Source organism: Hyperolius riggenbachi, chromosome 5, assembly GCF_040937935.1.
Source record: "Hyperolius riggenbachi isolate aHypRig1 chromosome 5, aHypRig1.pri, whole genome shotgun sequence".
In the NCBI taxonomy this organism is placed as follows: domain Eukaryota; kingdom Metazoa; phylum Chordata; class Amphibia; order Anura; family Hyperoliidae; genus Hyperolius; species Hyperolius riggenbachi.
This window is the reverse complement of record NC_090650.1, coordinates 401,654,938-401,682,545: the sequence shown is the minus strand read 5'-3', so window position 1 is coordinate 401,682,545 and position 27,608 is coordinate 401,654,938. Positions and strand designations below refer to the sequence as shown.

Here is a 27,608-nt window from a genome sequence, read left to right as displayed (position 1 = left end):
TTGAGAACCCTGCCATTAACCCCCTTGACGGTAATCCCGAGCTGAGCTCGGGCTCCGTTTCAGAAGCTGGAAGCGATAAGCCCGAGCTCAGCTCGGGCTGGCTAAAACTGTAAAACCTGTGTGTTTCCTGGGTCAGTGCTGCACAGCGTGACCTAGGCTTCTACCCCCGGGTGTCTGCCTTTTCTTCAGCCGCCAGGATCCCCATATCCTCTCTCTTCTTCCGGGGACCCGGTGGCCGATCAGTGCAGCGGTGGTACTGCGTGACGTCACCGGGGCTGGGGGGCGGCACTAATTTTTAAAGTGGACCTAAACTTGTGCACAGGGCAGAAAAAAAATAGAGAAATGCGCCCTGTATGTATGCGCATATATATTATATGTGCAGTGCTGCCCATAATTATTCATACCACTGTCAAATTTTGACTTATAGGTACTTTTATTCAACCAGCAAGTAATTGAAATGACATAGGTGTCTCCCAAAAGATAATAAGACGATGTAGACAATGTACAAGAGGCATTATTGTGGAAAAAAGCCATTTCTCAACTTTTATTTACATTTGAGCAAAAAGTGTCCAATCCAAAATTATTCATATCCTTCACAAACTGTCAATGTAATTTGTAAAAGTTATACCTTTTTAATGGCTAACTGATAAAGTTAAATTAAGAATGCTTTCTGGGATCTAGTTCACTTCTTCAGCCATAATTCCAGTAGAGGTGGCCCGAACATCAAATTTTCGGCGAACGCGAATTTCCGCAAATGTTTGCGAACCTGCTATTTGCAGTGGGCTCCAAAGACTTAAATGGCAGGCGAACGACCGCCGTCTTTACCCGTAATTAATAGCCACTTATGTGCTAGAAACACCAAATTTTCAGGGTATGTGGAGGGGGACAGTGGGTATAAGAGGAAAAAAAATTCAAAAAGACCATATAGTTTTTGAGAAGATCAATTGTAAAGTTACAATAGGAAAAAAGAATACATTTAAATGCGGTGAATGACAGATAATGAAGGGTAGTGTAAGGTAGTGTAAATTAGTGGTAGTGTAAGGTAGTGTAAATGTACATATATTAAAAGAAAGAGCAATGAATTTCATGGAAACCCTGTGGAAGTGGCAACGCTTTGGCCAGGGATTGCTATACAATCGCGATATGGCTGTATAAGGATCCTAGGCAACTTTACCTATTTTTTGAAACATTATTTTTCTTATGTTCAGAGTGTGGGAAATTAAAAATAAAATGGCGTGGGGTCCCCTCTCCCGAGCCTCTTTAACTCCTTGTCCCCCATGCAGGCTGGGAAAGCCAGAATGCAGAGCCCTGGCCGAGTGGGGCTTCACACCCTGAGCTATACCAGCCCCCATGGTCCATGGTATTAATTAATTAATTAATCAGATTCCACAAAAACTTCTCAGATTACCACAAGAACATCAAGTTAATGCTCAGCTTTTCAACCTCCCATGTCAGTTTCCTGGATACCACAATTTATATACAAGATAGAATTTTACAAACATCCATATACTGTAAACCAACTGACCGGCATATTTACCTAAAATGGAAGTTTCCACCCGGAACACACCAAAAAATCTATTGTTTACAGCCAGGCTCTGAGGTATAACCGAATATGTTCTAATTCAGAGGACAGAGAGAGGCAACTTATGTCACTACGTAAAATATTCATAGATCAGGGATATCATCCACAAATCGTTGATGGTCAAATACACAGAGCAACTTTAAAATCAAGAGAGAACCTGTTGAAGTACACCCCAAAGACTGAAAACAACAGAATCCCAATTGTGGTAACCTACAACCCAAAATTAAAGACACTGAGGAAAATACCGAAAGACCTACAACCGATACTCCATAAAGGCAAACGCCTGAAGGATGTTTTTCCTGATTTACCACTGCTTGCTTTCAGACAACCTCCCAATTTGAGACAGATGAATATCAGAAGTGCATTATCTACACCAGAAACTCCGGGCACATTACCCTGCAATAACACAAGCTTTGAGACCTGCCCTTATATCTTGGGCACAAGCCAAATACAAATACCAAACTCACAGAAATATCATCAAATACAAGACCAATTTTCCTGTGAGTCATCCAATGTTGTATACATGATACGCTGTATGAAATGCCCCTCAAGAGGAATCTATATAGGAGAAACAGGACAAAAACTGCTCACAAGAATGAACCATCACCGCTTTAAAATCAATGAGGGTAAAATGGACACACCAGTGGGCCAACACTTCTGTGAACCAGAACACAGCATGCAAGATCTAAAAGTACTTGTTCTTAAGGGTAACTTCAAAAATCAAGAAAAATTTCTGAGTACAAATTTATGACATTAACAGAAGGGTTAAATTGTGGAACAGGGTTCATGACACCTTATGTAACATGATTGATTTGGCTTCATGATCTTCAGAAACCTGCTGGATTTCATGTATGGTTGCACTAACTCACTGGCTCCAGCCTGCTGATCACCTGACATCTAACTGATAAACAGTAACCAGCACAACTGCCATCTTCATGTTTACTATTTACCTGCATCAGTGTTTTACTTCAGCTAACATCTGGAAATATGCCTGAAGAAAGGGACTAGATCCCAGAAAGCTTGCATAATTTAACTCTATCAGTTAGCTATTAGAAGGTATTATTTTTTACAAAATGTTGTTTTTTCTACCTATACCTACTTAAAGAGAAACCATGACCAAGAATTAAACTTCATCCCAATCAGTAGCTGATACCCCCTTTCCCATGAGAAATATTTTCCTTTTCACAAACAGATCATCAGGGGGCTCTGTATGGCTGATATTGTGGTGAAACCTCTCCCACAGTGTGATGTCAGCTCAGGACCAGGGTCCTAACAGTTTCCTGTCTGTGAACCTCATTGCATTGTGGGAAATAACAGCTGTTTACAGCTGGGTCCAACTGCCAAGCAGGATCTCCTTCCACTGACATCACCTGCCAGCAGTAAAAATGTCACCATGTGGTAAATGCCAGAATGTAAATCAGGAAGAGGAAATATTTTACAATGGGCAAAACACTGACTAAAACATTTATACATAATTATTGTAAAAATGAAGCACATTGGTTCATTACGTTATTTTACACTGGAGTTCCTCTTTAAACTATTTGTCACAATCTCACCTGAAATTTCCTGAAATTTTGCATTACAATTTTGCATCGTAATTGCAAATTAGGGTGCAAAATTAGGATTATGCAAAATTTGTGGTTATCACTATTCACTAGTGAAATATATACCTGGGAATTGCAAACCCCCAACTTCCAACTTGAACCTCAACAGGATAGATATCAGGAGAGAGTGCTGGGAGGACACAGGTAATGTTTGTTGGTGTCCAATCAATTAGACTACAAGGCGAGTCTCCAATGAAGACAGCATTGCCTGCTGATGGACTGCTGAAGTTCTGCCCAACAATAGTCAGAGTCGTGTTACCTGCAAAATAAAAAGCACACTTTTTTATACAGTTATCAGAGCCTCTTTTTTAAAAATCTAAGATCTTTACTTCTAATCTATTGGCTTTCGCTGCTGCTACCTTGGCTAATAATAATATAACTAAATACTTTTTCTCACCCAGAACGCTGCTGGTGGTTGGACTGATCTCTATTATAGTTGGACCAAAGTCTGAAGTGAATATGAATGCATTCTGTAATGTTCCATTAGCCCCATTGGAGGAAAGCACGACATCTGCTGGACCTGCAGGACCCTGGAAATAACAATCATATTTGGCTGCATGTAAATCATATTTATGAGGAATAGTACAAACTATGAGATAGAGTAAAGGAGGAGTGAGACCTGATTGAATACAAATCAGTCTTATTCAAAAATACAAAACTTTATTCAAACATATGCTCATTATTAAAAACTGCAAGATAAAAATCCCACCATATAGCCCATCCCCCACCCCATCCATGCACATACCCACCCAGGCGTCCCCTATACTCTCCCCCTCCTGAACATAGATGTATCTCTGGATCGTGTGCACACGTATTAATGGCTGCGCAGCCCTGCAAAAATAGATCAAAACCTTGTTATGAAAAAATGTTGCCGAATCCAGATTTATGGATATCATAGGAAGTTCATTTGAAAAATGGATTCCAGAACATTCATCCAGTACATAATGATTTCTTCATATCATATAGCCTCCTATATTGTGCACATGATCATCCAATGAAACAAAATGGAGTACTCAGCGTCCCATCAGGCTAGCAAGTCACCTCAGTATAGTATGTTGATATGGCAGAGTACAGTCCTGTATTATAGCATAGCATAGCACATGCAGTGTGATTCCTAAGGAACTTTTGGCAAACAAGCACATCAAGTAGCAGCATGTATCAAGTTGAAGCAGCAGCAAGGCACATCCAGTGCTAGCCAATTCACAAAGCAAAACAAGCAGACAAGGTGCATGGCAATATTATCAATGTCACTATGCAGGCCGCATATGCAGTTGAGGTGCCCTCAGGGCTCTTACTGTATCCACCGGTCTGGGGCCTTGATATTGGCCTGCTATGACGGAGCCTGGAAAGACTAGCCGAGTCTCTGGTGATGGAGGTGTGGAGAGAAGGATGCAGCACCTGGTTTAGGCAGCATGGAGGCATGGAGGGTAAGACCTCATGGTGGAGGACGGCGTCCTCGATCGATTTCGCCGGACTCTGCCGGCTTCTTCAGGAGGCGTGTCTCTCTGTGGACCACGCTGCGTCTATGTGCAGGCCGCCGTCCAATCCGACCGCAGGTGCGGCATCTCCCGCCCCCACACCAGGGCCAATGCGAGCGGAGGGGCGGAGCAGGCAGACACGACGGGCGCGCCCAATAGCACACCCGGCGCGTCCGCCGAGCCCAGTCCCCCCGCACGCAGGCCCCGGGGAAGGGGCGGGAGACGCCAAAGCAGCCGGATCAGACGGCGGCAGCACAAACAGACACAAGCGTTCCACATCCCATCCCAAAACAACATCACAAAAACAAAATAACTATACAGTAATAATTATTATTCGCAATTAGAAAACGCCTAACATATGTATATGTGGCTTTGCAAAACAACGAATCTAAATGGATAATTTAAATCACAGTACATATAATTCCGCTCACTCTTACGTTTTGACTACCCCCACCATAAAAAAAGAAGAGATGTGCATACATGCACATCCCTATCCAGATGGGGATCAAGCCAATTATGGCATAAACACAAATCAAGAAATTTTCTCCCTAAACATCATGCGGAAAACTAGATATGAGATGCCCCAGCAGGGAGCCCCCAAAGCCCCTCCTACTAGAAGAGCAAAACAGACCCTTCAGGTGTGGGATGCTGCACCAGAAATCCCTAAGGTGGCAGAAAGGGAACATAGCTTGTGTTTTCATTGAGGCCTGGTTCCTTAGTTGCCTCCAAATCAAATATCCACCTTGCTTCACGTTGTAGAAGCAAGCGATCCATGTTACCACCCCTTGCAGAGTTATGAATTCTGTCCAGACCAACAAAGCGCACATGTTGAAACCTACCACCGTGAGCGGACTTAAAATGTTTCGCCACGGGAGTAAGGTTATTATAATTTGGACTCTTAATACTTGCAATATGTTGCGAGATGCGTGTACGAAATTCATTCTTGGTCTTTCCCACATAAAAGGCCCCGCAAGTGCAGAGCAACAAGTAAACCACAAGAGTAGTACTACAATTTACATAGTGTGGGAAACACCAATCCCGGCCATCCGGGAGGCGGACCGATCTGCCCACCTGAATGTAACGGCATACCGAACAACCACCACAAGTATATGTACCAGTCACCTTGCAGTGCTTTTTGTTGGCCCGAGGATCGACAAAATGACTGTTAACCAAAAGATCCCGTAGGGACGGTGCCCTCCGGAATGAATAAAGGGGAGTTTGTGTTAACACTGTGCTCAATTTGGCATCGTTAGTGAGGATATGGCAATGCCTATCCAATATCCTCGAAACCTCTTGATGCTGTGCCGAGAATCTGGTGCAGAACCTGATTGCTTCTGACCTCTCGCTGGCGGGACATCTACTTCTATCCAATAGGGCAGATCTGTTACTAGCATTAGCTCTCTTATAAGCCTTGATAAGAGTCTTATTCTTATATCCTCTTTGTCTGAATCTCGATCTCAGCTGCAGGGCCTCCCTCTGAAAAGCGTCATCCTCTGAACAGTTGCGTCGAATCCGCAAATACTGTCCAGTAGGGATACCGTTAATAGTATGTTTTGGATGGAAACTTTCTGCTCTCAGAAGTGCATTTGTTGCCGTTTCTTTCCTATATAAACTTGTAGAGACAAGGCCCGCAGTCGAGACCGAGATCAGAAGATCCAGAAATGGAACCTCCATATGACTCATGTGCATAGTAAACCTGAGATTCCAGATGTTTTTATTGATAGTTGTAATAAATTGCAGCAATAATTCTTTGCCACTGTCCAAAAAAGCAAGATGTCGTCAATGTACCTGTGCCAGGCCAATGCGTGGCACAGGTACATTGCCAGGCCCTCATCGGAAAACAGCTCCCTCTCCCACGCCCCCAGATACAGGTTGGCATACGACGGAGCACACGTGGTGCCCATCGCTGCCCCCTGCACCTGGAGGTAGTGGGTGTCCTCAAACAAAAAAATATTGTTTCTCAAAATGAAATCCAGAAGGGTCAACAGAAACATATTATGTGCAGTATTCTGTATGCCCAACTGCCCCAAAAAAATCCTAACAGCCTCCACACCTAAATCGTGTGGTATACTTGAATAGAGGGCCTCCACGTCCAGAGTCACAAGCAACACACCAGGGGGAAGCTGAAGATTTTCCAAAATCTGCAATAAGTATGATGAATCTCAAACATATGATGGTAATGCACAAACGTGCGGCTGAAGATGTCTATCTATATATGCGCTTGCCCGTTCAGTAAGGGATCCCCTACCCGATACAATCGGGCGCCCCGGGGTTTTTTTGAGGTCTTTATGAACTTTGGGAAGTGAATAGAATGTTGGTAAAACCGGATTAAGTACTTTCAAAAACGTCACTATATCCAAATCAATTACCGTGCGGGAGAAAGCGTCGTCGATTATTGCAAATAGCTCCCCCTGGCAGCGTGCAGCTCTGGACGGGGAGACCCTCACATAACAATCCTGATTTTTCAAGATATCCAGGCACATCTCTCTGTAACGCTCAGCCCTCCTCAGCACAATGTTTCCCCCTTTATCTGAGGGTTTAATAACCCATTTTTTGTTTAACATTAGCTCTGTAAGTGTGTTGCGTTCAGCCAAATCCAGATTGTCACCATCTGTCTTATGTCCTCTTAGTTTAGAAATGTCCCTTTCTACCACCTCCATAAAAGTTTTCAAATTAGGGAAAAGAGAAAAAGGTGGAAATTTTTTTGAAGTGTTCCGTAGTCCCACCTCCTCTAGAGTAGGGACAAAATAAGATGCGTATACATTTGTATGTTCAATTTGAGAACAAGCCTCAGTATCTCCTTGTAACTCTTTTAAAGCTTGGATGATAGCCAGATCCTCATCTGACCGCGGCTTCTCTAAAATGCTTGAGGGGATTTTTTTAGGTTTATCACTGTAGAGGGCCTGTAATAAAATACGTCGTCCAAACAAATGCAGATCAACTATTGTATCAAACACATTTATATTGTATGTGGGACAAAACCCCAGACCCTTCGATAATAATGACAGATATTCCTGAGGGATCTCCTCATCTGTCAAGTTGATAACTTCTAGATCTGCACTTGAGGCTTTGGCTCCTCTACTGTTGGTTTCTGTCACCTTCCCACCTTCTGCCCGGTGGCTAAAAAAGCCGAGGCCGAAGATGAGGAAGGTAACCCACCATCTGAATCCTCCTGACATGACGACTCCGTATCCTTACTGATGTTGTCCTGTTTTTTACTCTTTTTACTACCTGTTTTACTTGGGTTCTGCCCAACCTGTTTCTGTCTTAAGTTATATTGCTTTGGATTATCCTTCCCAGAGGCAGAGCTATCCGAGGCGGGAATGCTGCTGCCTATGGAGGAGTCTGATTCATCTGCAGCCCGAGGCTGTTTTGGAGGTTCTTTCCTTGGAGATTTGGGTTTAATTGGGGGCCGCCTCCTCGGATTGTTCCACCTATATGCAGAGCCAATTTTATATGCCGTTCTATCACGTAGAACCTTTTGGTCCCTATGTATGACCAAATTCTTGTTGAATTGAGTAATATGTTTATCTAATTCTTCACTACGGGTTTTATATAGTGGATCTCTCTCAAAAGGTTTTAAAGAGTCAGAAACTTTCTGAATTTCCTCCTCAATTGTTTTTAAATCCTCTGTATCCAATTCATTCATCAAAGTCAGGCAGATTTTTGCACAGCACTCAAAATTCCTCTCCCATCGTTTTTTGAAATCTTCCGTCAGATTCCGACGATGGGGGAAGATCTGAAACCGTAGCCAGAGAGGAGCAAACTGATCATCCAAGTATATCTTATTGTATTTCAAATTCCACCAAAGTTTGGATTTCCTTTCATATAATTTAGTTAGCTTTCTAAAGCCACCATTAGTTAATTGCTGTGCATCCCTAACCCCCTGCGTCTGTGTGCAATCCTTCTCCACCCGGGCCAGAAGGCTATCCCACTGGAGCATCTCACACCTCCGACTGTGAATGACACCCCTAGTGAAATCCCTGATCCTGAGGATCAAATTATCCCACACTATTTGGGTATTAATCTCGCCGGGCACAAAGGGGTGTGATCAATTTGTGGTCACCCAGGCCCCCCACTCCAAAGTAGCAATAGTACAAACTATGAGATAGAGTAAAGGAGGAGTGAGACCTGATTGAATACAAATCAGTCTTATTCAAAAATACAAAACTTTATTCAAACATATGCTCATTATTAAAAACTGCAAGATAAAAATCCCACCATATAGCCCATCCCCCACCCCATCCATGCACATACCCACCCAGGCGTCCCCTATACTCTCCCCCTCCTGAACATAGATGTATCTCTGGATCGTGTGCACACGTATTAATGGCTGCGCAGCCCTGCAAAAATAGATCAAAACCTTGTTATGAAAAAATGTTGCCGAATCCCTCACAAGCAGAGATTTATGGATATCATAGGAAGTTCATTTGAAAAATGGATTCCAGAACATTCATCCAGTACATAATGATTTCTTCATATCATATAGCCTCCTATATTGTGCACATGATCATCCAATGAAACAAAATGGAGTACTCAGCGCCCCATCAGGCTCAAGTCACCTCAGTATAGTATGTTGATATGGCAGAGTGCAGTCCTGTATTATAGCATAGCATAGCACATGCAGTGTGATTCCTAAGGAACTTTTGGCAAACAAGCACATCAAGTAGCAGCATGTATCAAGTTGAAGCAGCAGCAAGGCACATCCAGTGCCAGCCAATTCACAAAGCAAAACAAGCAGACAAGGTGCATGGCAATATTATCAATGTCACTATGCAGGCCGCATGTGCAGTTGAGGTGCCCTCAGGGCTCTTACTGTATCCACCGGTCTGGGGCCTTGATATTGGCCTGCTATGACGGAGCCTGGAAAGACTAGCCGAGTCTCTGGTGATGGAGGTGTGGAGAGAAGGATGCAGCACCTGGTTTAGGCAGCATGGAGGCATGGAGGGTAAGACCTCATGGTGGAGGACGGCGTCCTCGATCGATTTCGCCGGTCTCTGCCGGCTTCTTCAGGAGGCGTGTCTCTCTGTGGACCACGCTGCGTCTATGTGCAGGCCGCCGTCCAATCCGACCGCAGGTGCGGCATCTCCCGCCCCCACACCAGGGCCAATGCGAGCGGAGGGGCGGAGCAGGCAGACACGGCGGGCGCGCCCAATAGCACACCCGGCGCGTCCGCCGAGCCCCGCCCCCCCGCACGCAGGCCCCGGGGAAGGGGCGGGAGACGCCAAAGCAGCCGGATCAGACGGCGGCAGCACAAACAGACACAAGCGTTCCACATCCCATCCCAAAACAACATCACAAAAACAAAATAACTATACAGTAATAATTATTATTCACAATTAGAAAACGCCTAACATATGTATATGTGGCTTTGCAAAACAACGAATCTAAATGGATAATTAATTTATGAGGAACATATGAGATAGAGATGTTAGAGAATGTGGAATAGTTTACAGGGCCAGGGACTCACAGAGAGGGGGGAAAGTTAGAACTAGAAGGTGTTGTAACTATTTGCGAGTCATATCTACTCCCCGGTAAACTTAACTTGCGGATCAGGGGCATAGATATGCGTATTTGTTTTAACCACTTGCAGGTATATTACTGTTATTTTTGCAAATAATGGCTTGTAATTATTGATATACTATTATACAGAAACACAAAATGGAAAAAATACACCTTTATTTCTAAATAAAATATTGTTGCCATACACTGTACTTGGGACACAATTTAAATGTTGTAATAATAGGGACAATGAGCAAATAAAATGTGTAATTATGCATGGGGGTTATTAGCTGCTGGGGGAGGATTATTAATTGCCAGGGGATGGTTATTATTTGCCCGGGCAGGGCTATTAGTTGTGGGGGGTTATAAGCTGCCCAGGGGAGGGTCATTAGTTGCTTGGGGAAGGGTTATTAGTTGCACAGGGAAGGGCTATTAGTTGCACAGGGGGGGAGGGTTATTAGTTCCCCGGGGAGGGGGGGGGGAGGGTTCTGTGTGAGAGTAGGGAGAAGTTAGGTCACAGTGATATATCGGCAAATATTGCAGATATTTGACTATATCTGTCAGGATGTAGATTATCGGTAAATGTACCAATATTGTACTACCGCAATAAAATCTCTTATTTAGCGAGTTGTGTTTTTATTTTTTTAGTAACTCCGGGCCTGAATTAGCATGCCTCAGTCCATTCCAGGAACTGCAGGACAGACCAAATCACTTAATGAAAGAGAGGCAAGTTCTGAAACTTTTCCCAATTTGCAGGTACCTCCCATAAAAAAAAAAGCGCCTAACTAGTGTAAGAGTAGTTAAAAGACCATTGCATAGAATTAGCAAATTACGTGGTTTCTCCTCTACTTACGGCTGAGGTCTGGCACTGAATCATGGTCAGATTAGCAAAGACAATGGTGCAGCTGTTACCACCAATATCTACCGATGAGTCACCACCAAATCCACTGCCAAATATAATCACCAATACGCCCCCTACAGACAGAAGATACAAGAATATACATGAAAAGTGCAGTCATTGTGCAATATGTAACATCATCACCGCATTGCTGCAGCATCATGTGATAATGACTCATAGGAGGTAACACAAGCAACAATTAATCAGGAGGCATACCGTGATCTTGGCGAGCCCTCTGCATTTAGAGAATGGGCTCGTTCAGTAAAGAGACCAGGACTTAGTACATACACTATAAATGGCATGAAATAGCAAACAGTATCCACACAAGAATAGATGAAAAAAATAGCCTTGTTACAGCAAGCTAATCCTTCTGGCTGTCCATTTTTTTTCCTCGTTTGGACCAGGTGACAGATTTTGTCATCCTACCACCACAAAGTGGAAGAGGACTAAGGCTACATTTCCACTAGCCACCTAGCATCCTACTAGATGCAAGGAGGAACTTCCTGTTGTGCGAGTACGCAGCCGAATTCTGGAAGCCATGCCACATGGGTATGGGACTTGCTGCCACTTGAGGTATACTTGTTGCAATGTCACCCGAATCGATATGGAAAGCCATTCGGACGGCTGCAGCATTATCCCCTATGCGATTTTCCTGCGGGGAACTCTGCGGATTCTGCCCGATTTCCATACCACTGGAAAAGGGCCCTAAAGGTTGTGTGCACATATTTTACTATGCGCTGTGGACACAACCAAACTGCTAATATCCTTCTTACATTACTAATTCACCAGGAAAAGACACAATGCATCACTAAACTCTGGTTAAGTTGCTATGCGCAGGGAGACACGGCAATTTTACCATTGCTCGTGCAGGGGCAGCACTCTCTGTTAACCCATCAGAGCCATACACGTTACTGAGTTTATGCGCATGTTGCTATGGTAATGCACTACCATAGCAATGCGCCCATTAACCTAGCAATGCCCTTGGTACTAAGTGCCTCCCCTGTGCTAGCAATGGTAAAAATGCTGTGCTCTCCCTCTGCACTGGAACGTTACTGGAGTTCAGTGTATCAGGTCCCATGGTCCCTATGCAATTAACTTTTCTGCTGATTTTTTCTCCCAGAATATTATTTTTCATGTCATCTACTAAATAGTACTTAAGCCCATTTTAATGGAAAATAGGTAGAAAAGGAATATCATACATATTCTGAGGATTTTTTTTTTTTTTTTTGCTTTTGTTGGGGGCATCAAATGTATTGTATTGAGTAAGGTATAAAACCATCTCAAGTGAGAAAGCTCAGGAGAAAAGTTAATTGAATAGAGACCACACTTCTGAGTTGATGTAAATCTATGCAAATGTATGCAGTATGAAAATGGACCAATCAATTTAAACCCAGGTTTTTTCAAGTTGCATATATTTGCATTAAAATATTGCATAATTTTGGAAGTATTTGCATCTCATTGACAGGGCCGGTTCTAGTAACAGTGGGGCCCCAGGGCAAAATTAACCCTGAGGCCCTCCAACAGACACCCCCTGACCAAAAAGCGGTATTAGGAGCCCATTGTAGCAGCCACATTTTCTTTCCTGGCAGTGTAGCATCTCACCTGCCCACCAGCACAGGTGAGACACTACTCTTCCAAAGACTCTGCAGAGGCCCCTGGGAGGAACAATTAAGGGAGGAGACACCTTGGGGGCCCCTACAAGCTCTGGGGCCCTTGGGCAATTGACCCCTTTGCCTCTATGGTAGCGCCGGCCCTGCTCATTGATCATCCCTAGAGAGCACTGAACTAACAATATGCAGATTATAAATCAGTATGAGTTATTTGGACATGATGAGCCTTAGGCCTCATTCACGCTTTTCACAGAGCATTGCCCTGTGCGCTCTGCAAGGTATCGATTTTCAAATGTAATGTGCCTCGTTCGCATCTATGCACTGCGCTGAGCTGCGTTCCAAAAACATACTGTTGCATGCATTTCTGTGCATTGAGCTGTAAAGCGCACATCAATGCAAGTAAATGGGTGAGCTTTTTTAGCGCATACGTTTTTTACCCCTATTTGAAAAAAAAAAATTCATATGAAAACAAAGCTTTATTGACAACTGCTACAATAAGCAAAACATGATTAAAAAAAAGTGCATTGCAATGTGAATGAGGCCTTATAGTGCCACAGAATACCCTAATGTGAGTCACTCAGATATCTTAAACATTAACTGTTTGGTACCAAGAGAAGGTTATGTAAATGGATAGTGTTAATGTAATCAGCTAATCTATAACTATTTCTTGTCTGCATTCGAGTGCAGCCATGAAATTGTGGGTTTGTTTGCCTCATTAAGGTCAGAAACTGCTAGCATGAATAGGAGGTGAATTAGAAAATCGTTCTGTTAGAGCAAACAAAAGGTTATTAGCATAGGCTATAATTTTACATTAAAGCGGAATATAACCCAGCATTTCAACTTTGCTCTAAAACATTATTTACAGTATATTATATGCAACCAGCATTTTTTTTTTTACTAGACCAGCATTGGAAGGGTTACACAGGGCTTTAAAGTCCCTGGAGATTTCTGCAGATGCATCCGAAGCTGAGTTAGATACTTTTTGTTTACACAAATGTATCTAAGTGTTTATTGTGACTCATCTCTCTCACTGAGAAGGAGTTGGATGACAGCCAAAGAGTGTGTAACATTTCTAAATATATACATATAACTAAATAGAATGTAACTATCTGAACGTCTGCACGGAACTTAAAATCTCTGTGTTTAACCCTTCCAATGCTGGTCTAGTAAAAAAAATATGCTTTTTGCATATAATATGCTGTAAATAATGTTTTAGAGCAAAGTTGAAATGCAGGGTTATATTCCGCTTTAAGGCCGGATTGTCAGCCATAAAATCAAAGTCCATTTACCCGCTGCTGTGCGTTTATTATGTAGTCTACAACCTGACCCTGCATTGCAAGTATTCCAATGTAAGCATGAATGTTTCTACTGTAATAAACCTTATCTAAGTCAGCCTGGTTCTGTTTGGTACATTGCCAGAGAGAGGGAAGCTTGTTATCTTCCCTCCCACATCCCTTATCCTCACTGATTGGCTGAGGGCAGTTCAGTGTGACATGAGCCTGAGAAGGGAAATACACTTCACCCCTCTGCAGAAGCTGCTGAAATATGATCTATGCTGTACTCACATGTGTTTACAAAGCAAGCTAGATATTTCTAGGAGAAAAAAAGAGAAAGGGAGGAAATGACATAAGGATTGGCTTCAGTCAGAGGCAGTAAAGATAGAAAATGCCTGAATATGTAAAATTCACTAAAATCAAAACGTGGACAGTACAATACATATGTTATGTAAGTAGAACAAGTATTTATCTACTTATACAAAGTATGTATTTTTTTCCCTGGGATAGTATGGCTGTCCCTGCTGCTTTAAGAGTTTTGAAATTTTCAGCTTCTGATAGTTCTTTCTTGTACTGCCTTGAAATAGGTATTCAGTTCCTAAGTTAAAAAAGTATAAGAAAAGGGGGCAACCCCGATATACTCCATTTTTAATTTCAAACTCTGGAAAATATGACAACCTCTTCGCTAGTGTTGCACTCACCTCTGAGGCTTCCTGCTGTGGGCGTGATGGAGGTGATGTTGATTCCATAGGTGAAGGTCAGGTCAACCCCAGAAGATGCAGCAAAGCCAAGTTGTGCTATGTAGACGTTGATGGGATAGACCCCGGCGCTGGCCTTTTGCACCCGACATCTTATCTCATTCACTTGTGAAGGAAACATAAAGGAAGAATGAAGGTATTAAACAAAATATGTATGTTTTCAGGGATAATCACTTTATTAAAGTGTATTCATCTTTTGAAAGCTCATAAGAAGGGTAGAATTGACTCACCCCCTGCGTGTGACTCACCGGTGATGTTGAGAATGGTGCAGCTGATGTTGCCGATAGTGACATAGGTTGTGTCGTTATTCGTACTGTCAGAGAATCCGGTGCCATTTATTACCAGGACTTGGTAATCTCCACTCCCCTCTATAACACAGTTTATAAAAAAATAGTATTTGTAAATACAGAATAGTTATTCAATTAGAAACATATATACCGTAAGACTATTAAGAGGATCTGTAGGAAGGAATGAGGCATTGTGTGACATGTTCCAGGCTCTTTGGTTTTATTTTTCTATAAGGGTAGCCTGGTATATGTGACTCCCAGATGCCACCATGAACCCCTCCCCCATGGAGTCATCACACCCACCTCCTCCTGGGGCACCGGAGGTGGGGAAGAGCCCCTTGTCCATGGATTGGACAAGGGCTTGGGGGAGAGGGGAAGGCTTGGCCGCCCCTCTCCCCCGGAGCCCCCCCCCCCATACCATGGACCATGCAGGCTGGTATAGCTCAGGGTACGAAGCCCCATGGGACTGGGGTTCCGCATTCCGGCTATACCAGCTTGCATGGAGGACAAGGGGTTACAGAGAGCTCGGGAGGGGGGATCCCACGTCATTTTTGAGGGGAAGTTTTCCACACTCTGAACATAACAAAAAAAAATAAATTTAAAACAAATATTGTTTCCCACTATCTTTTTAACATATCCTGCAAATTTGGTGTTGCTAGGATGTAAGGTGCCTTTGCTTAAGTCGGCGGGAATTGTTTCCCTAAGAACTGTCATTTACATATTTAAATGTATCGTATTTTTCTTTGAAATTTTAAAATCAATTTTCTCAAAAAGAATAAGGTCTTTTTGAAAAATTGTATTTCCTCTTGTAGTCACTGTCCCCCTCTACATACCCTACAAATTTGGTGTTTCTACTATATAAGGGGATTTTGCTATTAACCGCTAAAGTTGGCAGGCGTTTAATTTTCCCACGATCAGAAGGAGAATTTTAAAATCCATTTTCTCAAAAACTGTAAGGTCTTTTTGAAAAAAAAATGTCCTCTTATACACTGTCCCTATTTACATACCCTGCAAATTTGGTGTTTATAGCATGTAATGGGGCTTAGCTATTAAACGTTAAAGTCTGCGCCATTAAAGTCTATGGGAAAAATGTGAACACAAACTTTTTTGAAAAAAAAAAAATCGCATTTCGTGGCAAATGCTAACCACTGAGATTCGTGTCAACAAGTTTACCGGCGAACCATTCGGGCCATCTCTATTAACCGCAATTAGTAGTCATTTTTCCTATCGTAACGTAAAAAACTATTTTCTCAAAAATACAAGGTCTTTTTTTTTACTTTTTCTCCTCCTTGTTCCCACTGTTCTCCTTAACATTCAATGATTATAGCATGTATGGGGGCTTTGCTACTAGCCACTAAAGTCAGCACTGTTGTGCAGTAGTTGTGCAGTAGTTGTGCAGTAGTGTGTGCAAAGCTTTTTTTAAATAAATCTTGTAAAGTGTCCATGAGACCAAAGAGGTCTCAGAGATTATACTTACCTGGAGCTCCCTCCAGCCACCTTGAGGCCATCCTGTCCCTTGCAGTCTCCCTGGACCGCTCCTATCTTCCAATGATTGGCCTGGTATTCTGGCCTAGTTGGGCTTCATTGTGCATGCGCAACCTGGCTGCGTGTGCTCCCCATTGAACTCCTGCGGCCGGGAGCATTTGTTCAGTGGGAGACAGGAGCAGCCTGAGGAGATGGCGAGGAACTGAGCAGCCTCAAGGGGGCTGGAGGAGGCCCCAGGTAAGTATAAAACCTGAGACCTCTGTGGTCTCAGGTTTCCTTAAAAAGGTAAAATGATGCCTATTAGTTACTATATTAGTGTTCTTTGTGTTACATTATTATTGTTGCATTACTACAATATATATTCACTTATTTTAAATGTTTGTGAATGTGTAGAAGTAGAGCTGATCATGTCAGAAACCCATCGGAGTACATCTAGTTCTGATAAAGAAGCTGCTCTAGATATATAAGTGGACACTCTACCTGTGTGAAAAGAGCTGACCACTGGGGTCTTCTGCACATCCCAGGAGTAGCCACAATTTCCTGTGCAGTTTGATGGGATTCCATTGATGTAGACTACCACCTGTTGAATAACCAGACATATTTGGCTGTGAGGCTGCTGGTAGATGAATATTATCAAATGTTTTGACACAGTAGTTTTGGAATAAAACATTTAGACCTTTTGTAGACCTTTAAAGGTTGTGTAGACCTTGACCTCACTAGTATTACTACCTAATAGTTTTAATTCCAGCCAATATGCACAGCATGTATCCTCAGTTATACCCAAGACTGAGGAACCTCTGTCGTGCTACAAGTTGTTCAGTAACCTTGTAGCAATATGGGATACTGCTTAGCCTCTAAATGTATCCAGAGATCCAGTCAAGCATCTCTGAAGCAGCAGACCACCAACAAATTTAATATATAAATAAGATAATCAGCCATAATCAAGCGGATTGTTTGATTCTCTTGTAACATTCTGAAATTATTATTTCGGCTCACTTGTGGAAGGAAAACTGCTAACCAATTTGATCATATAGATGGAATTGATCAAAAAAAGTACTTGCATGCCTCTGATTGCGCTGTTTCGTATTCTCATGTTTGCGTTTCTGCTATCTGATTGAATTGGTTAACAGGCTTCCTACTGTTAGTGGGCTCAAACAATCATTTCCGATCATCGATATCCCAATCGATTGGCCAGGAGATTGTTTTGTTTTGTGTAAACTGATTGAATATACTTTAAAAGATATGTTAGGTCATTCCTAGAAACGGTAAGATTGCACAAAAAAGATTGTATCATTAGTGGGAACCTGAAAGAGGAACTGTAAGGAGAGGTTTTTTTTTTCCAGAACAAAGGAAAAGATAGTGAGTTATGAACAGAAGAAGAAGAGATAAGCAAAGTAGAGAAAATAATCATCTAACCCTGTCAGTGTAATGTAGAAAAAAAAATGCCTAATGCAGCATGGGAGGAAACATGTTTACTACTGGCATGCAGAGTTAGACACACCTTTTTTACCTTTTTTATTTTTACTTTAGATTCATTTTAAATAACAGCTATTCTTTCTTACAGTTGCTACCTTGTGCCAGGGTTGTTTCAGCCACCAGGCAAGGACAAGCGGTTGCCTGGAGCGCCGGGAGGGCGCTGCCGTGGGGGGGAAACGCGCCCACCTTCCCCCGCCAGACTGTGGGACCCCCGTGGTGAACTGGCCGAGGCATCTGATAGATGCCGCACCAGTTTATTCCCGCAGCTCATGGCTCTAGCCTGCATAGTTTTCCGGCAGGCAGAGCAGGCCTACGCCAAGATGGGTGCCGAAGCCCTGCACTGGAGACTATTTGTGTCTCCAGTACAGGGCATCGGGCGCCAACTTCCCATAGCCCTGCTGTCTGCCTGTCAGTGCGGGACTTTTGCAGCTGCTGGCTGCAGGAAGATCAGCGGGGGAGCTGCGTTCAGGGAGAGAAGTCTTCCGCAGGTAAGTATATGCTTTTCTTTGAACAGGTGATCATTAGTTTTTTGTTGAAACAATGCTGCTATATCATATCATTTTCAAATGAAACATTGCTGCATTAGGATTATTTTCAAATGAAACAATGCTGCATTAGGATTATTTTCAAATGAAACAATGCTGCATTAGGATTATTTTCAAATGAAACATTGCTGCATTAGGATTATTTTATGATGAAACATTGCTGCATTAGGATTATTTTATGATGAAACAATGCTGTATTAGGATTATTTTATGGTGAAACGCTGCCACATTACGATTATTTTATGGTGAAACGCTCCCACATTTTACGATTATTTTATGGTGAAACGCTGCCTCACTACGATTATTTTATGGTGAAACGCTGTCTCATTACAATAATTTTATCAGTGAAATGCTGCCACATTCCGATTATTTTCTGGTGCAAGATTGCCGCATTACAATTATTTTATGGTGAAACATTGCTGTGTTATGATTATTTTTCTGGTGAAAGATTGCCGCATTATGATTATTTAATGGTGACAGATTGCCGCATTACGATTATCTTATTCTATGGTGAAACATTGTTGTATTATGATTATTGTCTGGTGAAAGATTGCCGCATTACGATCATTTTATTCTATGGTGAAACATTGCGGTGTTACGATTATTTTCATGAGGGGGCACCACATGGGGGAGTGGGGAGTTGGAGGGCGCCACAGGTTTTCTCGCCTGGAGTGACAAAATGGCTAGAGGCGCCCCTGCCTTGTGCTATCAGTGGAGACTTATTTACAGCACAGAAGGGGTGCCAAGACGATCAAGCCTAATTAAATCCTTATCATAAAAAGCCATTCTAGGAGCCAAGTGAGTAGGTAGGAGACTCGCAGGGTAAAATAAAAAAAATAAATAAAAAAAAACAATAATAGTTGAAACCTTTCAAACAATGTCACCATTAGTAGTGGCAACCACATCCAATACAGGTAACATTTTATATGATGTAACAGACACTTTCATTTGTTGCTTAGTGGTTATCGATGTGGACACTAGAGATGGCCCAAACGATTCACCGGCGAGCTTTTTCCGGCGAAGATCAGATATTCGTGCGAGCTGCGAGCTGCAAGCACATGGCGGTGTTCGATACGCCCCCATTCATCATCATTTCGCTAAACGTTAACCCCTTACATCACAGTCAGCAGGCACAGGGCAGCCAATCAGCCTGCACTCCCTCACAGACTCCCCCCCCCCCCCCCTATAAAAACACTGCAGCGCCGGCCATGTTACACTCTGTCTTCGGCTGGCATAGTGAGCGGAAGGGAGAGGCACAATGCTGAGATAGGGAAAGCATTAGCTAGGCCTGGTTTCTTTTTTCCTCGCTGACTGACTTGCTGTTAAAGCACCCCAAAAAGCCCTTCTGAGGGCTACTTTATCCTTCTGTGGTTTTTGTGTGTGTGTGCAACACTCCACAGCCCACAGGCACCCTACCAGAGCTGTACCCCTACTATAGTTGTGTGCCACCTTAGACATAAACAGAGTGGTACTCCAGTGCCTCTCTTATCACTGTATTGTGTTTGAACCATTGCATGTCTCTGTGTCTGATGCTCCACACACAGAGCCCACTGACACCCACTTACAGCTGTGCCCACTACTGCTGATCTAATTGTGTGCCACCTTAGACACAAGCAGAGTAGTACTCCAGTGCCTCGGCTCTCGTATCACTGTATTGTGTTTGAAGTATTGCATATCTCTGTGTCTGATAATCCACACACAGAGCCCACTGGCACCCACTAACAGCTGTGCCCAGTCCACTACTGCTGATATAATTGTGTGCCACCTTAGACAAAAGCAGAGTACTACTCCAGTGCAATATTTACCACTATATTGTGTTTGAACTATTGCATATCTCTGTGTCTGATACTCCATACACAGAGCCCACTGGCACCCACTCACAGCTGTGCCCACTACTGCTGATATAATTGTGTGCCACCTTAGACACAGGCAGAGTACTACTTAAGTGCCTCTCTTATCATTGTATTGTGTTTGAAGTATTGCGTATCTCAGACCACTGGCAACCTCTCACAGCTTTGCCCACTATTAGGGATATAATTGTGTGCCATCTTAGACACAAGCACACTAATACTCTAGTGCCTCTGCTATCACTTTATTGTGTTTGAACTATTGCATATCTCTGTGTGTGACACTACACAGCCCACTGACACCCACAGCTGTGTACACTACTACTGTTGTTGTTGTCACATTCAGTTGCAGGCATAGTAGCACCTCCAGTGCATTACTTTTCACTTGTTGCAGGCACAGTATCCCAAATAAAAAAATGAGTGGCAGAGGCAGCCCCCCCCCACAATGGTCATCAAGGTCCTGCTGCTGTGATTTCCTGCAGCCCTAGAAGAATGCACGGTGTACAGAGGGCATGCACCATCAACACACAAAATACTCAGGAGGTAGTTAACTGGCTTACACAGCACACCCCATCTTCTACAGTTTCTGCATGGAACCTCCTTGACACAACATCCTCTTCCCACTCTTATTCGGGCACCTCACAACAACTTAGCAGCCAACACCACCACCACTAGCACCACACCAGCTCCACTTGATATGTTGTTCACACATTCCTGTGATGAATTTAGTGATGCACAAGCATTATTGGCAGAAGATGAAGGCGGTAAGGATGTCAGACCACGTGATATGTCTCAGTCAGGCTTCAGTACACACATGGACGTAAGGTGTGAGGATGATGTTGGTGCCTTTTTGGAGGTTTCTAATACAAGTGACGTGGCTGATGATGATGACAATGCATGGATGTCACGTGGGTGCCCGCAAGAAGAGATGAAGACCAGGGGGACAGCTCAGATGGGGAGACAGAGAGGAGGAGGAGAGGAGTTGTAACTAGCAGGGGGGGCTCATCACAACACTCCTTTCAACGCCTGCTGTTGCCACCACCAGAATGCAAACATTTCAAAGCTCACCAGTGTGGCATTTTTGTTTTTGTGCCTCTGATAGCAGCAATGCCATCTGCAACCTCTGCCAAAAGAAACAGAGTCATGGGAAGTCCAACACCCAAACAATGGGATAAACATGTGAGGAAAAGCAGCATGCAAACTCAAAGCCACCATTCTCCTCCTGGTCCAGCAGCATCTTCAGCCACATCAACCTCTGCTGTCCTTGCCCCCTCTCAATCACCCTCCACTCCACCGCCTCTCCCCTTTAGCAGTTCCTGCTCATCATATGCCCTCAGTTAGCTTTCTGTCAAGAAAGTTTTGGAGCGGAAGAAGCCAATGTCTTTGAGTCACCCCCTTGCCCAGCGTCTGACAGCTGGCTTGTCAGAATTGCTAGCACACTAGCTTTTACCATTCAAGCTGGTGGAGTCTGAGACCTTCAGAAAATGTGTTGCCATTGGGACACCACAGTGCAAGGTACCTGGCAGAAACTTATTTTCCAAAAAGGCAATCCCCAACCTGTACCATCACGTGGAAAGACAAGTCGTGGCATCTCTGGCACATAGTGTTGGGGCAAGGGGCCATCTGCCCACTGACACCTGGTGTTCAAAGCATCATGGTCAGGGCAGGTATATCCCGTACACTGCACATTGGGTTAACCTCTTGACGGCTGCCAAGCATGGAATGCGTGGGTGTGCGGCGGAGTTGGTGACACAACCACCACACTTGCAGGCAGGCCTGCTGCTACCACCTCTTCTCCTCCTACTCCTCCTCCATCCTCTTCGCTATCCTCCTCTGCTGAGTCCTTCTTTTCTGCTGCTGCGGCTATCTCTACAACTACTACTGCACCCCCCCCCCCCCCCCCACCGCCCAGGTCCTATTCCGCATCCAAGGTATGACGGTGTCACACTGTCTCTTCCCTTCGGGATCCATCGTAAGAGAACGCCTCGACCAACAGGTAGCGGACTACCTGGTCTTAACTGCCGATATCGACACTCTGAGGAGCGATGAACCCCTGGACTATTGGGTGCGTAGGCTAGACCTTTGGCCTGAACTCTAACAATTTTCCATCAAACTTCTTTCTTGCCCCATCTCAAGCATCCTGTCAGGAAGTACCTTCAGCGCAGCAGGAGGGATTGTCACTGAGAAGAGAAGTCACCAAGGTCAAAAAAGTGTTGATTACCTCACTTCCATTAACTGCTGGAAGACTTGTAAGTCAGTTCCCACCCATCATCTCTGCATGCCGCATGACTGACTTACTTCTCCGCCACCACCAACAGGGTCCAGACCAGGATTCCAGGACTCCAGGTGGATACTGAATTGTAGCAGCGGCGGCTACAAAAAATAATTCTTATGGCATGTATACATGCCTAATTTTTCTGTCCTGAGGTGCTGAACTGTGGCTGAAAAAAAATGGCATGTACATGATGTCAATCTCCCTTTGTGATCGCTACCTTGTTGTGGTGAGGGGGCTTGCATATCACAATAAAGCAATGACCTATATGACTGTGTTGGGGGCACACCCAAGAGGATAAGGTCTTTGCTTCATTGTGGACAGACTAAATTCGATCAATCAGCTGGATAAGTTTTGGCAAAAACTTTGGTCACCTCAGGTGATCATTCAATAAAGCCTACTAGGCCAACACTGGGCCCACATTGACAGTAAAGTGACCCAGAAAACACTGGTTCTGCATTGAGATACTTTAGCCTGACCATAGGGGCTGGAAAACCACCACGGCCTGACCTCTCGCCCACGTGTGCACATTAGCACGGCAACCACTACACAAAAATTGTGGCCGAGTGGACTAACATTTAAGTCCTGAAAGTGTCAACTATTCACAACTCTTTGCAGTTGTTTGCGGTGCGTTAAATGCAGAGTTTGGTTTGTCAGAGTTTGGTCTGTCATTGTCTAACTTTGTGTTTCTCACATACCCACATTTATCTTTGTTTTGCAGTACAGCTTTTTTTTTATTAAAAAACACTTGGTAAACCCGAGTGGGGATCTGTGTTGTAAATAGTAGGGGCATGGTATCCTACATTTGTAAATACCCCCTTCAACTGTTCACTAATCTTCACTTCATTTCTCTAAGACCATATTCAGTATTTTAAATCTTCTTTTTTTCTGAATTAACAAAGATTTTCACACATGCAGTAATAGTTTGGTAATTTACCAAAAAACAGGGCATCAATTCACTAAGACCTGTTGGTGCCGATGTGCGCGCATCTCCACTTAGATGAAGGAGCTCCGCTCCACCATCAGTCTCCCAGCAGCGATCGCTGCTAGGAAACTGTTAGACGGCGAAACCGCCATCTATTTAGTCAGTACAGCGCTGCGATCTACGGCTGTGCTGTACTGGGGACAGCCGTGTGACACGGCTGTGACCCCTGGGTGGCAAGACAGCCATCCGCTGTCATAGGCTAACAGCCGATCGCACTGATTGGCTGGTGGGGGAAGGGAGGGTTAAAAAAAAATAGCTACATTTATTTAAAAAATAAAGACAAATATTTATATAAAAATAAATAAACATTGAGGGTGCACTCAAAGCCCACCAACAGAGAGCTCTGTTGGTGGGCAGAAAAGTGTGTGTGGGGAGGATCACTTGTGTGCTGAGTTGTACGGCCCTGCAGCAAGGCCTTAAAGCTGCAGTAGCCTAATTAGTAAAAAAATGACCTGGTCACTAGGGGGGTTTAAGCCCTGGTCCTTACGTGATTAATTATAAATGTGGGTACACTTTAAGCCATTCACAATCCCTCTAGGGCCTGTTTCTCTGTAATCATTGTGCTGAAAATTGACACAACACATAGTGGAAAGTTGACAGCACATCCTATATATTAACCAAAGGTTATAAGTACTATAGGTATGCATGTATTATGATCAGGAACAGAGGCGCCAAAAGGATAAAAACAATATTTAAAAGTTTTAAAATTGTTGCTTAGGAGGCAGTGGTGGACTCACCTCCTACAAGCAGACACAACAGCTGTGTATTCACAAAAGGGACATTTATTGGTATACTCCAAAAACAGATCGCAACGCGTTTCGCAGGTCAAGCTCGCTTCATCAGGCAATTACAGGAAGGAGCACACAACAGCAGTATGTCCAGATAGCACCTGGCGCCTCAGTCCACATCTAATGCAATGGATTTACTGATGTTGCATTCTACATGCAGTGCAATAATGAATATAGTAAAACATTAAGAGATTTTATACACCCTTGTTTAAAGCGCATTGTATATAATGTCTGTATTGTACCTGAGGTCTTCTATGCACCGTTCTCACAAGGTCTCCGAGCAGATGCTGGCGGAAGAGGCCTCCATCAGTGACTTTTGTGGCAATTACGGCAGCATTCACTCCTGTGACAGCTGAGTTATTCATCTAACCAAGACACAGAAGACAAGTTATGAATACTATGACTTGAGAATAAATGTAGCTCCTGAAAACATATATAATACCTTAAAGTGAGGGAGGGCACCGGATTAAGGCAGAGGCTCGGATGTGCTATGTATGTTACTTATGTTTCAAGTAAAAGAAAAAATCCTTAAAAAAAGTAAGAACTATGGGCACTGTAAAATACAAAGACCTTACTCTAGAACTGTTTCATGATCTATCCAAAAAAACGATTGAGAGGCATCGGTTACTTAGACCTGTCCTCGAGGAGATTAAGAGGAAGGGGGCCGGAGGGTACATACAGATGGGGATTTCCCCTATGCTTGATCACCTCCCTGGAAAATAAAACACAGAAAAAAGAAAAGAGTTCCTCGAACACACTGGCCTGCAGGTCGTGCAGTCTGTAGGGGAAGCAGGAAATTTGGGCGCATGAGGCAGGTGGACAAAAAGGGCGCCACCATTCACTCCCATAATAAATATCGTTTAATGGGCGCCCAACAGGAAAAAAGGGCGCCGGAGAAAAATAACGTTTTAAAAGCGGCGCCCGGAGACTTTTAATGTTTTATAACTGCTTCTCATGATTACACATGATTTAATGATTTATAATTTTTTAAACATTATTTTTAAACCAAAAACACTACAATATTTTTTTAAAACATTATTTTGAAACGAAAAAACCGTACAATTTTTTTTTAAAAACATTATTTTTAAACGAAAAAGCGCACAATATTTTTTTTAAAACGTTATTAATGCTTATCACAGGGGGGTCTTAGGTTTAGGCATCACCAGGGGGGGGGTCTTAGGTTTAGGCACCACCAGGGGGGTCTTAGGTTTAGGCACTACCAGGGGGGTCTTAGGTTTAGGCACCACCAGGGGGTCTTAGGTTTAGGCACCACCAGGGGGGTCTTAGGTTTAGACACTACCAGGGGGGTCTTAGGTTTAGGCACCACCAGGGGGGTCTTAGGTTTAGGCACCACCAGGGGGGTCTTAGGTTTAGGCACCACCAGGGGGGTCTTAGGTTTAGGCACCACCAGGGGGGTCTTAGGTTTAGGCACCACCAGGGGGGTCTTAGGTTTAGGCACCACCAGGGGGGGTCTTAGGTTTAGTCACCACCAGGGGGGTCTTAGGTTTAGGCACCACCAGGGGGGTCTAGGGGTTAGGGAAAGGTACAGGGAGGGTTCTGTGTGAGAGTAGGGTTAGGTATAGCTTTAGTAACATTCTTATTAATGTTTTATAAAACATTATAAATTTCACTTTGTAAACAGGGAAGATTAACGTTTTTACAATTGCCGATTTTATACACATTATTTAATGATTTATAACTTTATAAAACATTATTTTTAAACGAAATATAGCACAATTTTTTTTTAAACGTTATTCATGCTTATCGTTTAAAACCCTGCGCCCTTTTTTCCCGGCGCCCTTTTTTAACGTACGCGTCTGTGGCTGCATGACCTACAACCACAGACCTTACAACTGAATGGTGAGAGCCTCAGTGAGGCAGCTAGCTGTGTTTGCTTGCATATATATCTGTGATGCAGATCTGCCTTCATAGCTATACTGTTTGCCTGTACAAGCATCTATTGAAGGAACTTTGGAGTCTATGCAGGATTAGTTTAGTGAACTTTGATTGATGTCCTGCACAACCTCTCAAGAAAGCCTATGCACTAGCTAAGTGTGGATATTACCCGCAGAGGGACTGTTTCACTGGAAGTCTAGAGCTTATTATGGCAATTTGTTACATTCTTTGAATGGTTGCTTTCTATGGGGATCCCTGGTGTGCATGGCATGAATGTTAGCGTGTGTACGTGTGTGAGCCCAGCCGGCTGTGCAACTTTTCCGTTCAAGACAGTGATTTTATTGTTTCAATGGACACTCTTCGGGCACTACGGTGTTTACTAAATTAATTTTTGAATAAAGTTCATGGTGAGTTGAAGCAGGGTCTGATCCTTTTATTGTTTCTGGAAAATAAAACAGCAATACTGAGAGATGGTGAACCCGTCGCTTCATTTACTTAAGCTCTAGGTCTACAAAGGATGGAGATTGCAGGGTGGGAGGCACCACTGAAGAAGGATAGAGGCTATCATGGTTGGGCCTGATACAACTCTGTGTGCCACTGATGTGGTGTATACAAAAAAGAAGAGAAAGGAGAGCTCTCTGAGATTCCCAATCGTATAAATGAGACTGTAATAGGAAAGGTCTCACCTAGTGGTAGTGTGGCTGGCGCAGCGTACTCAGTCGCGATAAGCATGCGTCCCTCTTAGCCAGCCGGGGACCGGGCTCTCCGTATCGACAGGGCGGACGTGACGTCACTAGTCCCAGCTCTCCTTGCAGCAGTTGCTATGGGAATCAAGACGCTTGCTCCAACACACGCGGAGGAGCGTAGTGAGCGGCGTCTAGTTCGCCATAGGGGGCTGGCATACACCAAGAGAAGGAAGTTGCAATGGAGCAAAATCGCACACACGCATAGGATACTTTTGAAGTAGAAAATATTTAATATAAAGACAACGCGTTTCGCGGAGGAACACCCTCCGATTTTTCAAGTCGACTAGAAAAAGCGGTGGGTGTTCCTCCGCGAAACGCGTTACTTTTTATCCCGGATTTGCGGTTACGCTGACGAATCCCATGAGCCGTGCCATGCGTGGCTATGGGATTCGCACAGATTCGGATGGAAAAGCCTGCTGAATCGGTAGCGTGAGCGATTCGGCCGGCGGCTCCATTACTCCCTATGGCAGAGTTCCCCGCGTGATTTGCCTGCGGGGAAACTCTGCGGATTCTGCCCGGTTTCCGCGCAAGTGGAAACAGGCCCTTACTATTTTATTAAAATCAAAACACAAATG

At 43.7% G+C, this 27,608-nt stretch overlaps 1 protein-coding gene and 1 long non-coding RNA gene across 2 annotated transcripts in view; one reads left to right on the top strand and one right to left on the bottom strand.

Moving 5' to 3' along the window:
- Positions 1–27,608, bottom strand: part of LOC137519140 (fibrocystin-L-like) — a 328,027-nt gene that overhangs the window by 219,575 nt on the left and 80,844 nt on the right. Inside the window, exons 18-24 of the mRNA XM_068237923.1 lie at positions 24,634–24,756; positions 16,959–17,058; positions 14,955–15,074; positions 14,650–14,811; positions 11,020–11,141; positions 3,584–3,716; positions 3,253–3,445 (exon numbers count right to left, since the gene is read on the bottom strand). Coding sequence (XP_068094024.1) covers positions 3,253–3,445; positions 3,584–3,716; positions 11,020–11,141; positions 14,650–14,811; positions 14,955–15,074; positions 16,959–17,058; positions 24,634–24,756 — 953 coding nt within the window. The remainder of the gene's footprint in view (positions 1–3,252; positions 3,446–3,583; positions 3,717–11,019; positions 11,142–14,649; positions 14,812–14,954; positions 15,075–16,958; positions 17,059–24,633; positions 24,757–27,608) is intronic.
- On the top strand, positions 2,512–10,904 carry LOC137519141 (uncharacterized). Its single transcript, XR_011020971.1, has 3 exons — positions 2,512–2,638; positions 3,588–3,745; positions 10,815–10,904. It is a non-coding gene; the product is annotated as an uncharacterized lncRNA (long non-coding RNA).